The sequence below is a fragment of the Antechinus flavipes genome, chromosome 6, assembly GCF_016432865.1.
Source record: "Antechinus flavipes isolate AdamAnt ecotype Samford, QLD, Australia chromosome 6, AdamAnt_v2, whole genome shotgun sequence".
NCBI classification, from domain to species: Eukaryota; Metazoa; Chordata; class Mammalia; order Dasyuromorphia; family Dasyuridae; genus Antechinus; species Antechinus flavipes.
Genome location: NC_067403.1, coordinates 142195120 through 142209442, shown reverse-complemented (window position 1 = coordinate 142209442; position 14323 = coordinate 142195120). Strand labels below are relative to the sequence as shown.

General features: G+C 36.4%; 1 protein-coding gene across 3 annotated transcripts in view; it reads right to left on the bottom strand.

The window, feature by feature from the left end:
* Window positions 1-14323, bottom strand: part of MANBA (mannosidase beta) — a 118838-nt gene that overhangs the window by 67638 nt on the left and 36877 nt on the right. For all 3 annotated transcript variants that reach the window (XM_051964179.1, XM_051964178.1, XM_051964177.1), the window contains exons 6-7: window positions 11272-11447; window positions 10223-10333 (exon numbers count right to left, since the gene is read on the bottom strand). In XM_051964179.1, the coding sequence (XP_051820139.1) occupies window positions 10223-10333; window positions 11272-11447 (287 nt within the window). The remainder of the gene's footprint in view (window positions 1-10222; window positions 10334-11271; window positions 11448-14323) is intronic.

Sequence of the window (14323 nt, the reverse complement as noted above, 5' to 3'; positions counted from 1 at the left end):
AGCACCATCTTGTCAACAAAGATCAATATAATTAAAACTGGAGATTTTCTAGTAACAATGTATGGCTATGAGAGCTGAACAATAAGGAAAACTGAGTGATACAGAAATTGATGCTTTTAAGTTATGGTGATGGAAAAGACATTTGAGAGTCTCTTGAAGAGCAAGGAAATCAAATCAGTCAATACTTAAAAAAATTAATTCAGGTAATTATTCCCTGGAAGGTTGGATACTGAAGCTGAAGCTTAAATGCTCTGACTACATAATGAGAAGACAAGTATCATTCAAAAAGAGAATGTTGGAAAAAACTGAAGGCAAAAGGAAAAGAGAACAACAGAGGATGAGATGGTTAAATAATGTCATGGAAGAACAAGAACTTGGACAGTAGGAATGGTAGATGATAGAAGGATCTGATATGTTATGATAATCAGTAGGGTATGAAGAGTCAGACATAATAGAATGACTAAAGAACAACAATAAAGTTGTCTCACTTCATTAGCATTAATTATCATAATTTTCTAAATCAAACAGTGGCTTCATCTTCAAAGCAACCCCAAAAACAATTATTAGGGACTCAAAAAGAGAGAAAGTAAGTCTTTAAAGGGTATTGAGACAATTAAAAAAAAAAAACAGGATCTGGGAGAGAAATGATTCTTTTTCTAAATTTTAAGAAGTGAAAAATAAGGAAAAACCCATCATCATAGACAGGAGGAAGAAAGGAGTAAAATTTATTTATCATAATTAGAGTATATGAGAACAAGAGTATACAACATGGAAGAGGGAGTGGGAGGCATAGGTATCAAATAAATCTTACTCATATGAAACGAACACAATCTGATGTAGAAAACATATCAAGATAAAAAGCAAAAGTTGGTGTACTAGGAAGGTTAAGAGGAAAAATATATCAGAGAGGGAAGGAAAAGTCTTGATCTTGTAAGGGAAAGTAAGAGGGAGGAGGAAAAAAGAAAGAAAATCAAAAACTCTACAAGAGGCCTTAGAAGGGTTTTTAGTCACAGGAAATACACAAAAACCACAAGGTGTGGATGTAAAGGAATATTATTGTACCATAAGAAACAAAAGAGCAAATTTCAGATTCCTGGACCTTATAACTTGACACAGAGATCAGCAGAATCAGGAGAACAATTTGTATAATAGCAATATTATAAATAAGAACTTTAAAAGACTTTAGAAACTCCAGGCCTAGGATAAAGCATGTTATCCATATCCTGACACAGAGATGATAGACACAAGGTACAAAAAAAGAGATATACATTTTCAGGCATTCCCAGGTAAAGGAATCATTTTGCTTGAAGGTATAAGTACCATGGTTTGGATTTATTTCCTTAGCAATAGTGACACCAAAAAAAAAAAAAAAAACAAAGATGGGTCTTGGAAATATTTTCAAATAAACAAAAGAATATCAGAAGTAAGCACAGAGACAAGCAGGACAGTTTTGAAAATAACACCAAATTTATTATACATTTTTATTAAAAAACAAATCACATGAAATGGAAGCTTCAAAGACAATCCTCTTTTTTGTGTTATATGTGGAATTTAAAAAGTCATTCATTATCTAATAGAGATCAATAAAAAGAAATAAGGCAAAGAGAGAACTTTTAGCCTTCGAAAAGAATAAAATAAAAATGTCCCAATTTCATGTTGGGAAGCTATCATTACTAAAAAGATGGGATTATAATTGCATAAAAGGTAATCACTATCCATGCAGTGTTGGAAAGATGCTGATTAAAAAGCACCAGAAAATGAGTGTTTTTATTCTAAACTGATTATTTTTCTCTCAAATAGTCCTCAGTTAAGAATCCCTGCATATTCTAGTTCATTGTCTCTGGAGATAGTTTTTATACTACTTGGGACTTCAAGCTAGGTATTACCCAGGGGTAGATGAAAGGTCTTTCTGCATTGCTGAAGAGCTGAATTCTTATGATTCTCCCCAAAACTGGCAAACTCTCAAATGGCTTTTTCAAACATCATGTGTTGTCATTTTATATAGTCTGTACTATGCCTGTGAAATATCTATTTTATGGCAACAAAGGTCAATCAACTTCATTTTCCACAACATTACTCATGATCATGACTTCATGAGATCCAGAAACCCATCATTCCACAAAATGAAATCAACTCTGAAACTCATACCTTCTCAGCACCTCTTGCCTGTGAGGCCATTCCCTTTACTGTGGTTGTAGAAAGTGAAGGGTGGATATTGAAAAGCTCCTCCTTGATCCTCTACATATAAGGAGAGTGCCCAAATCATTCATCTCATCATTTCCTATCCAAATGCTCTAGCCTGGACTACACAATGTTCAGAAACTCACTATCCTGCAAGATGAAATCAACTCAGTAACTTATACTTATTCAGATCATTTCCCACCCTGGCTGCAGGACTTCATCATGCCCTCAAGCAAGATACTCTCTTGTCCAACTCCTTTTTAGTTTCTTCTTGTGTCTAATCTTTTTTGGATTGTAAGATCTGAGGGCAAGAACCTTCTTTATACTCTCAGCACTTAGCATAATGGTTGGCACATAGTAGGCATTAAATATTTACTGACTCTAACTCTGAATTCCTGGTGACTAAGCCACAGCCAGTGGAGAATAAAATACTTATATGAGATTCTTCTATTAGCCACAAGAAATATCAGAATGTGACAAAATCATAGCAGCAATGGAATATGTGAAAACTGAGTAACATAGTTTTGCTTAACCAACACACCTATACAATAAACTAAATAAGGTAGAGATTAGAGAAAATATACTTAACATACCTAGGACCACAGGAGAAAAAAAATGCAAGTATTGTAGAGGACGCAATAAGTCTTCATTTGGCAGAATCAAATATTCAAATATTTTTTAAATATGATTGTTAGATTTAAATGCTTTGACAAATAAAAACATGCATGAAACATGCAGGTATTATTTGAAATAATTGGCTCTACTTCTCAGTACTCATAATAGAAAGTATTACTGGGATTGGTAGGGGCCTAACTCTATTAAGTTTGACTTTCACTGTATTTGTCTTAGAGAAGTAGTTTATTTGAAATGATGTCATGAGTCACGTTGTTCTGAGTTCTTCGCCACCATATCAGAGTGATAGGAACTTGACAAGAAAACCTTTATGGGAAGAATTTAAAATTTCAAGTTTCCCCAGCTTTAAGTACCTTGAGCATTTTCCATGTTTACTTTTTTTATGTAAAAAAAAAAACAAAACACACACAAAAAACTAAAGAAGGAACTTACAAACCAAATCAAATAACAGAAAGCTTTACATCAATAGTATTTCGTAGAGGGCCACAGATAGTGGGGAATTCTGGAAAAGGTATACTTGAAGCAAGGATACTTACAACAGGGTGTTTACTCAATGTGATTAATGAGATAATAGTCCTCTAGTTTACATATACTTAGTGTGATATAATGATATAATCATTGTGGTTGACATATACTTAGTGTGATGTAATGATGTAATCAGACTGAGATATTTAAGGGCTGAGAGGACTGGAGACAAAAGCTCTCAAGCTCCAACTCAGACTCAGACACAGACACAGAAGAGACTCAGACTTGGACACAGACAAGGACTCAGACACAAAGGAGACATCAAAGACAGAGACGGAAAAGAGATCCTCCTGGTGTCTCTCCTGCCTTCATCATTCCTCCACCTAAGATCAAGACTCATCCAAAGATCCTCCAGAGGGCTAGTCTGGACATTACATTTTGGTGCCCAAACATGGGGTACTAAATGTGGGGCTCCAGACGTGAGGTTCTAGACATAAGGACCTACACTCAGCAATTCAACTGATGCATCCTAAGCTCAGTGGAGAAGTCCTTGTGATCCAGAAATAGGGTGAGTACAAAAAAATAGACAAGCAGGAAACTTTGGTAAGGGCTAAATTAGTCACTTTCATTTCTCAGCTGAAATGGGGCAAATACTAAGAAAAGAGCCTCCCACACCCTGAGGAGACTGTGTAGCAAACATAGTTAAGTTAATAAAGAAGCAGGGTTTGTTGGTAACTTGGAAGCAGACCACTGGACTCTTAAATACATTAGAGTGCACGTCTCCTTGGCCTAAGGAAGAAAAATTAGAGCCAGATATGTGGAAAACAGAGGGAGAGCAACTAATTGAATAATACAAAGCTATGGGTCCTGATTCAATTCCTAAGGAAATATTCCTTATGTACAATATAATACAATTGGCTCTAAAGAAGCCCACAAGTTCTTTAAAAAAAAAAAAGGGGGGGGGGGGATTGGAATTTTAATGTGTGTGAGAAGAAAGAGCAGGAAAAGGATGGTATTGACAAAGCAGCTGAAAGGAATGGAGAGTTGGATAAGAAAGGAGTTAAGTATCTTAAGAACAGTGTTAATGAGATTAAAGAGTGTGGTGCTTCTCACTTTCACAGCTCAGTTTCACTCCCGCCTACACCCTAGCAGGCACACTTAGGGCATTCCCCATCTCCTGATCTTCCTCCCTCAATTTTGTCTTCATGGGCAGAGAGAGGAGGAGGAGTGGGAAAGGTAGTGATACCATCAGCACCACATATGCAGCAGTTTTGTGCACCCCCTATGACATGATTACAAAAGGCATTAGTCAAAGCTGAAGAAGAAGGACAGGATACATCTGATTTAAGAATAGAAGTGCACACTGTGATTGAAGAGTTTGATTCTTCAGGTCAAGCCAGGAGAAGATACACTCCTTTTAATCTGGAAATTATCAAAGATCTGAAAAAGGCTTGCACTCTTTATAGGGCTACATCATCTTATGTTAAGATGGTATTAGAGAATTTGGCTTATGAAATTTTAACCCCTAGTGATTGGAAATCTATAGCAAAGACATGTTCAGAACTTGGACAAAAGTTGTAGCTTTCTGAGTATAGTGAATCCTGTAGAATACAAGCCCAACGAAATAGGCAAACTGGAGTTAAGATACTGTTCACCTTTGATCAACAAGCAGGAATAGGCCCTTATGAAGACACTTTAGCAAAGATTAATATCCTATAGCAGCATATGAGCAAACTGCTTCTGTTGCTATCAAACCATGGGGTTTTATCCCAGGTAGATAGGATGAAGGAGAGGTCTTCACAAAAATAGTGCAAGATCCAAACGAACCCTTTGCTGATTTCTTGGAATATCTGCAGACAGCTGTCATGCAAACTATTGGTGAAAATGTAGCAACAGAAATAATGATAAGACAACTTGCTAAAGAAAATACTAATGAGGTTTGTAGAAGAATTATATGGGGTATACACAAGGATACTCCTTTAGAGAAGATCATAAGACGCTGTGCTACAGTGGGCACAAATACCTTTTATACCCAGGTTATGATGCAGACTTTCAAGATCCCAACATGACAAAGGACTCCCAGAGAGACTCGTCAATGCTTTCAGTGTGGTAAAGTAGGGCATTTCAAAGCTCAATATTGGCATAAAGATGGGAGAACAAGACCCAAAAATCCATGTCCAAAATGCAACAAAGGCTTCCTTTGGGCATCAGAATGTAGATTGACTCAGGGAAACAGGAAGCAGGGCTCAGCTCCAGGTCCCCAGACAAAAAACACTTAGGACATGATGGCAGCTGATGTTACACCCAGAGAGTGCCTAGAAATTTAGTACCCAGACATGACCAATCAGCCAGGAAGCAACCTGATGGGAGAAAGGGATTACAATTGGGGAGAGTTGTATGCAGTAGTATGTAGTTGGAACTACTGAGACATGCCTGAAGAAGTGAAATCTGTCCCCATCCAGCCTATGGATCCCTTGCCTCCACATACAGTAGGCTTGACCATTTCACTTCCTAAGAGTGATTATAAAACAGTGTTTATGGATACACTGACTTGGGAAATGTGTAGTTAATATCCTAGTCCTAATACAGGTAGACAATGTGTGACATCACCCAGGAGAATTAGTAGCATCAGGTTTACTGATACACACTCCTAATAGGCAATTTGGTGATATTTATCCAGATTTTGACTCACAATTATTACAGTTGACCATCTTATACTCAATATCTATGTAAATAGCATGTCATTGAAAGGGTTAGTAGCCAAGGGGGCAGATCGTACAGTCATTAGAGGTGCCAGTTGGCCCAGTCATTTGCCAAAGATTATAGCAGACACCCATATGTCTGGCATAGGAGGATCTATAGCAGCTGAAATTAGTGCTACCCCTTTGAGATAAAAATTTGAAAATAACACAGGCGTTTTTACTCCTTTTGTAGTTAAGGAAAAATCCCCATCAATCTATGGGGAAGAGACATCTTACAACAGTTAAGATTATAATTGAATACTTCGGTTTTTTAGGCAGGACTGCTGTTGAAGACCTGGCAGCACTCTCACCTGTTCCCATTCAATGGAAAACTGATACACCAATGTGGGTAGAACGGTGGCCTTTAACAAGTGAAAAAATTCAGGCCTTATTAGATATAATACAAGAGCAATTTGACCAAGGAAGTTTACAACCTTCTCTAAGTTCCTGGAATTCCCCTGTATTTGTTGTAAAAAATAGAAATCTGGAAAATGGAGGAAAAATCAGTGTTGACTGATTTAAGAAAAGTAAATGAACAGATAGAAACTATGGGAACTGGATTTCCAGCTCCTACTCAATTGGCTAGAGAATGGCCTCTTTGGGTTATAGACATTAAGGATTGTTTTTATTCTATCCTTTGAGATAAGGAGGATATGAAAATATTTGCCTTTTCATTACCCAATGTTAATTTATTTGAGCCTTATAAAAGATATGAATGGACAGTTTTGCCACAGGGAATGAAAAACAGCCCTACTATGTGTCAAATGTATCTTGCTGCTGCTCTTACTCCAGCAAAAAAAGCATTTCCAAAAGCAATGTTATTACATTACATGGATGATATATTGGGATGTGCACCTGAGGAGCAAATGTTAGAAGCATGTCTACAAAAGACCATGGAAACACTAAGACACTACAAATTGCACATAGCTCCAGAAAAAATTCAAAGACATGCTCCTTTTCAATATTTAGTATATGAGGTATACCCTAAGGTGCTTATAGTACAAAAAGTTTCCTTAAGAACAGAGAAGTTGAACACCTTAAATGACTTTCAGAAATTGATAGGAGATATCCAGTGGATGTATCTAGTGTTAGGCTTAATTATCTATCAATTGCAACCATTATATGACATTTTAAGGGGAGACACTGCTTGAAACTCACTATGCCACCTTACAAAAGAAGCTCAAGAGGCTTTGAGAGAAGTTGAACTGGCTTTAACCAATGTGTTTGAAAGGGTTACTCAAAAACTCTTGGAAATATCAGTTTTTGCTACAAAAGAGGCACCCACAGCAGCCCATCAAGGAGACAGTGCGATAGAGTGGGTGACCCTCCCAGCACAATGAGACCAAAGTCTTACTCCTTATCCAGTGCTTATGGCTAGAATTTCATTAGTACAATTATCTGGGATAAGATCTGACCAGATATACACCTTTTATACCAATGCACAAATTAATGTATGCTATGAAAACATCCCAGAGTGGCAAATTTTTTGGCCACAGCTCCAAATTTTACACACAGGTCTCCATTAAAGATAATCTAGCTCTTGCATAATTGGCCATGGATTTTTGAAAAAAAAAGCTTTCTAAGGTTCCTCTTAAAGGACCAACTATCTTTACAGATGCATCCAAACATAACATTTGTGCTGTATACTTTCATGACTTAATTATAAAGAAAGTAGTCAGAACACCTTTTCAGTTCACTCAGCAGAATTGCATGCAATCATTCTAGCTCTTGCTTATTATCCAGGAGATATTAATACCATATCAGATTCAGCTTATTCAGTATGTGTAGTACAAAGATTTGCCATAGCCCAAATAAAATTTGTAGCTTCTAATACATATCAGCTCTTTAAGAAACTTCAAGAGCAAGTGAGAAAGCATCTAGGTAAGATTTATATCTTGCATCTCTACTCTCATAGTGGACTTCCAGGTCCTATTTTTTATGGAAATTCAAAGGCAGATCACCTTCTAACCATGTTAGCCAATGCTCCTTTTTTTCAGACAGCCCAAGAATCTCATTCTAAATATCATCAGGCTGCTTGAGCTTTATGTTTACAATTTGGAATAATTAGAGAGGAAGCTAGGAGCATAGTAAAAGCCTGTATAGCTTGCCTTCCTTTCCACACTCCTACACTCCCTCCAGTGAAAAACCCTCATGGTTTCAGACCCAGTGAAATTTGGATGTGACCTATTATAAACCTTTTGGTCATCTGTCTTTTATCCATGTTATAGTAGACACCTTGTCAGGATTTACTTTTGCAATACCAGCCGCAAAAGAGACAGCCTGAATGGTCACCGAATTCCTTATACAAGCTTTAGCAATTATGGGTGTGCCACAAGCAATAAAAACAGATAATGGACCTGCATATACTTCTAAACATTTTGCACACTTTTGTGCACAGTATCAGATTTTACACACCACTGGCATACTGTTTAATCCTCAAGGACAGGCAATAGTAGAGAGAAGAAACAGAGACATCAAAACACTCCTAAAAAAACAAAAGAAAGGGGGAGCCCTAGAGAACATTTAAATTTAGCTCTTTATACTATTAATTTTTTTATTTTTTGATAAAGATGCACTGGCTCCGGCAAATAGGTTTTATTGCCCACCAGAAGGGAGTGCCCAGCTGAAGGGCAGCTCTACTATTTTTAGATAATCGCCAGGTAATGTGGAGAGATCCAGAAAATGGTGAAGGGAAGGGACCAGATAGATTAACTGCTTAGGGGAGAGGGTTTGCTTATATTTCTACAGATAGAGAAGGAATCAGATAGGTGCCAACAAGCCATATTCGCCTTGTCCATCGGAGAGAGACAGAGAAGACTCTTGAAATGAAGGAGAAGACCCAAGAAACATAGGGTGGTTCCATCTCTGACTACATGTGCCACTGAAAAAGCATGGCTGTTAACCCAATGTGCCTGAAATTGACTCATGAACATTAAAAATTGTTAATGAGACTGCTGCAGGATTTCAAAACCTGCAGGAATCATTGGATTCTCAGACACATGAAGTAATGGACAATAGATTGGTTTTGGATTATCTATTGGCTACTGAAGGAAGTGTATGTGTGATTGCTATTTATATACCCTCCTTCAAGGTTTATGGACATGTAGAATTCCTCATGTTGATTCATATTGTTATATCACTACTAGCCTGTGTTATATTACTATGTGCTTGTGTAAAACCTTCCATGCTGATGGATTTATTTATACCTGTTTCAATTAAGAACCTTCAGCCCAGAGGAAACCTGCTAATAATATCTGGTTTGGCTTCTCATTTCCCTTTGGTGCCTTCCTTCCTGAGAAGTCAGAGAGGACATGACCATCTGTGTTCTAAAATAAAAGAAAGCAGGAGATATAGAGGGCCGCAGATAGTGGGGAACTCTGGGAAAGGTATACTTGAAGCAAGGGTACTTATAGCAGGGTGTTTATTCAGTGTGATTGATGAGATAATGGTTCTCTAGTTCACATATACTTAGTGTGATATAATGATGTAATCATTCTAGCTTGATATAATGATATTATCACTCTAGTTGACACATACTTAGTGTGACATAATGATATAATCAGACTGAGGTATTTAAAGGCTGAGAGGACTGGAGACAAGAGCTCTCAAGCTTGAACTCAGACTCAGACACAAAGGAAACACAGATGAGGACTCAGACACAAAAGAGACACAGAAGACAGAGGCAGAAACAGAGATCCTCCTGGTGGCTCTCCTGCCTTCATCCCTCCTCCACCTAAGACCATGGCTTGTCCAGAGAGCCTCCAGAGAGCTAGTCCAGACATTACATTTTGGCACCCAAACTTGGGGCACTAAACGTGGGGCTCTAGATGTGAAGCTGTGGATGTAAGGACCTATACTCAGCAGTTCAACTAAGCTCAGTGGAGAAGTCCTTGTGACCTAGAAATGGGGTGAGTACAAAAATAGACAAGCAAGAAACTTTGGTAAGGGCTAAATTAGTCACTTTCATTTTTCAGCGGAAATGGGGCAAATACTATGAAAAGAGCCTCCCATATCCCAAAGGGACTAGATCATTCGCCTGCTTCCAAAATTTACCTAAATGATATAATATTATAATATATATATCAGCTACAGCAATAATGATGGTGGTAGAGTAGCAGTATAAGCACTTAACATGTTATTTCACTGATTTATAAATTTAAAAATTAACAACAACAACAAGACTTTCAAAAGTGCTTACTCACCTTAGCTAATTTTTTAATATGATAGCCTCCTTCCAGTTTAAAAGTTACTGCCATATTATATCCAGTCTGATTTCCATGTCCATTAGGCCACCATGTCTCCACTGTAGTGTTCTTAAGAAACAGATAAAGTTAATTGTAACACAAGTCCTGCACATAAAAACCATTGTCATATGTGTCTGGCTTTCTTCATTCACTGCATCACAGCCAACACTACCAAAAGTTAGAGGAAAAGAAAATGCACCACGAATTCGAATTCTCCCTCTCTTCTTCCTCCTCCTCCCCAAGGCAGTACATATCACTAGCAAGATTAGAAAATACAAATTAAGCTTAAAAACATTTCAATCAATGTGCCAAAATTTCTATAGGAAAGAAGAAAACAAGAGAGACTAAATAGCAAATAAAGGATAAGAAAAGAAAAACGTGGTGGCAAAGAAATTCAGAATACCCCACTGATGCTTCATGGCTCTGATGCTCTGCATTTTTCCTAGTCTTCTATCATCTTTATCATTTAGCACTCATATTTCTAATCAGGTAGTATAATCAGTCTAAAGTTTCTAATTTACCTTAACAGAAAATGTATTACTAAGCTATGTGGCTAAACTGATTTTAGAATTTTGAATTTAACTTGCAAGTATTAATCATCCTCAGTGAGTAAGAAAACAAATTAGTTCATGCTGACTGATGGTAAATTAATAGAGGCATGTATTCCCAAGGATTTATTTGGAGCCTCAAGATTTTCTGTTCAATTCAATTCAATCAGACCTGAATATTTATTAGACGTTTCCTATTACAAGGAAGATAATAAACTAAGTGGCTTCCCCCTTTCCTGCTTGCCTTTTACCAGAATTCAGTTCAAGCAGACTTCTCTCACCTACAAAGTAGCTCTGAGCCATCTCTTGGTTCTCTAGTGCTAGCCCCTCCTTTTTTTGTTATAGGATTGTGCTATACTAACAGCATCCAAAGGAAGAAGAACCTTTTGTCTCATTTTTGAAAACGAAAAGGAACAAATTTTCATCCCATATGCTTCTTACCAAGTATCAGCCTCTTACCTTGTTGATGTTCAGAAGCAATGAAATCATGCTTTTCCCAGGATAAAGTTCAATGTCATATATCTGGTGGGTTTGCAAACCTGGAATGCTCACAGTTACTTGACCACCAAATGGTTTTGAGCTAACCACATCAAAATAAGCTTCTATTTTAAGATTCCACTCTCTGGAACTGTTGACTGAAATAAGAAGAGAGAAAGAAAAGAAAGTATGTATTAAGAAAAGAGTTAGTATTATCCCTAGACTCACTGAGAAGGCAGAACTGTTTGTGATTCCCCAGATATCCATAAATACTTTCTTAACTATGATTAGTGGAATGACAAAGCATAATTCCAGGGGATTGATGATGAAGCATGATACTCACTTCCTGTCTGTCAGAGATGTGATGGGCTTAGAATACAGAATGACACACTTTTTTTATACATGTCTATGATGGGAATTTATTTATGTTTGATTATGTGTTTTTATTTTGTGTATTTTATGATTATGTGTATTTTATTTTTCCAAATCATGTAAAGATAGTTTTCAACATTTTTCTAAAACTTTGTGTTCTAAATTTTCCTCCTCTCCCCACCCAAGACAACAAGCAATCTGATATAAGTTAAATATTTTATGAATATTTATTAAAAGAACTTTGCTTTCATTTTTAATGAGTGGTAAAAAAAAATTTGTTAACTGAAAAAAAATTTAAATGATATTACACAGAAATATTTGAATAATTCAAGAATGTAGAATTTCATCTATGCACTATGCCCAAAAGATTATCAAATGATACATACCCTTTGATCCAGCAGTGTCACAATTTGGTCTGTATCCCAAAGATATCATAAAAGAAGGAAAAGGATCTACATGTGTAAAAATATTTGTAGCAGTTCTTTTTGGGGTGGCAAATTTTTAAATGGAAATTGTTTGGATACCCATCAGTTTGGGAATAGTTCAATAAATTATGATATGTGAATGTAATGGACTATTATTGTTCTGGAAGAAGTGACGAGCAGGCTGATTTCAGAAAAGCCTGAAAAGACTTACATAAACTGATAAGTGAAGTGAGCAGAACCAAAAGAACATTGTACACAGCAACAAGATTATGTGATGATCAATTATGAAAGATTTGGCTCTTTTCAACAATGAAGTAATTCAAGGCAATTCCAATAGACTTGTAATGGAAAGTGCCATCCATATCCACAGAGAGAATTGTGGAAACTAAATGTAGATCAAAGCATAGTATTTTTACCTTTTTTTTTTTTTTTGGTTGTTTTTGTTTGTTTGTTTTTCCCTTCTTTTATTTATTTTTTCTTTTTTGATCTGATTTTTCCTCCCCATTCTCCTACAGCAAGACAAATATGGAAATATGTTTAAAATAACTTGACATGTTTGATCTATATTGGATTGCTTGCTGTCTTGGGGAGGAGGAAGAAGAAGAGAGGGAGAAAAATTTGGAATACAAGATTTTGCAAAGATGAATGTTGAAAACTTATCTCTGTATGAATTTGGAAAATTAAAAAGTTGTTATTTCACCTTAAAAAAAGAATTGCACGTCTACATTAAATATCAGCCATACTAATTTCAGAAAAACCTGGAAAGAATTGATGTTGAGTGAAGTGAGAGCCAGGAGAACACTGTACACAGTTAACAGCAAGATTATGTGATGATCAGCAATAACAGACTTATCTCCTCAGCAAAACAATGATCCAAGCCACTTTCAATAGACTTGGGATGGAAAATGCCATCTGCATCCAGAGAGAGAACTATGACTGAATGTAGATCAAAGCATACTTTTTTACCTTTTTTGTTTGTTTGTTTGCTTTTTTTCCCTCATTTTTCCTTTTTTCTGATTTTTCTTTCACAACATGACTAATAAAGAAATGTATTTTAAATAATTGTACATGTATAGCCTATATCAGATTGCTTGCTGTCTAGGAAAGAAAAAAAATTGGAACTCAAAATCTTACAAAAGTACATGTTGAAAACTATCTTTGCATGGAATTGGAAAAATCAAATACTCCTGAAAAGTTAAAAAAAAAAAAATTCATCCATGATGTGACTTGCCACATTTATAAAAACTACAGACTTTAGCAGTCCATCTATATAGTTATGTTGGCCAGCACTGGCAATGAACTCCCAATTTAGTCTTAATAATTTAGTTGGCTTTGTCAGCAGTGTTGCATACTTGGAAGACAGAAAAAAAAAATACTGAATCTTGGTTCAAATGCTATCTTGAGCACTTGCTTATGGAATCCTGAACAAGAATCACTCTGTAAAATGGGGATAATGATAGCACTCATCTAACCCTCCTGAATACCAATATCAGGTCAAGTCAAAGGTTTAAAACTTAATCCCCTGGCCAATTAAATTTTAAACTGGTTTTATTACCCCTTTAGGAAAAAACTAACCTAGCTTACATAGTGAAGTCCCACAAGGAGAGACTGTCTCAGTTTTCAGCTTTCTGTTCCCATCATTTAGCAAAGTACCTTGCATATAATACGGGCTAATAAAGTTTATGTATCAACTGACTGGGACAGATCATCCCACAAAGAGGCTAAGCCTGGGATGGAGGGAAAAGCACTGATCTGGGTTCTAGTCCTGATCCTACTATATCCAATATAAGGTTTTGGGGAGGGTAAAATGTATGCATTTTGAAAATGACAAAGCCCACTGCAAAATATGTACAGATAACCTGATATTTAATGTTCTGACTATGATGTCGAAGATGGATGGAGGGCAGGTTTCCTGACTTATCATCCAAATGTTTAATCTCTACTCAAACTAAAAGTAGTTCCCCCAAAAAGGGCACAGATAAGTATATCCAGGTTGTTGTGACCAGGTAGTGATTCAGATAGAAAAGACAGCCAAGAAGCAATTAACCTGGAATGAGCAAATCTGCTGTCATCCTATAAAGATTTTCCATGGAAACTTCAGCTAAATTAGCTTTATTTTTGGAAATTAGCTATTATTATTGGAAACCTCAGAGTACTCTAGGGGGTGCTGGCTGCCTTTTTTATCCTCCAAATATTAAATAAAACAGTGCATTTTTTCATTTGAAGAGGTGAAAAAA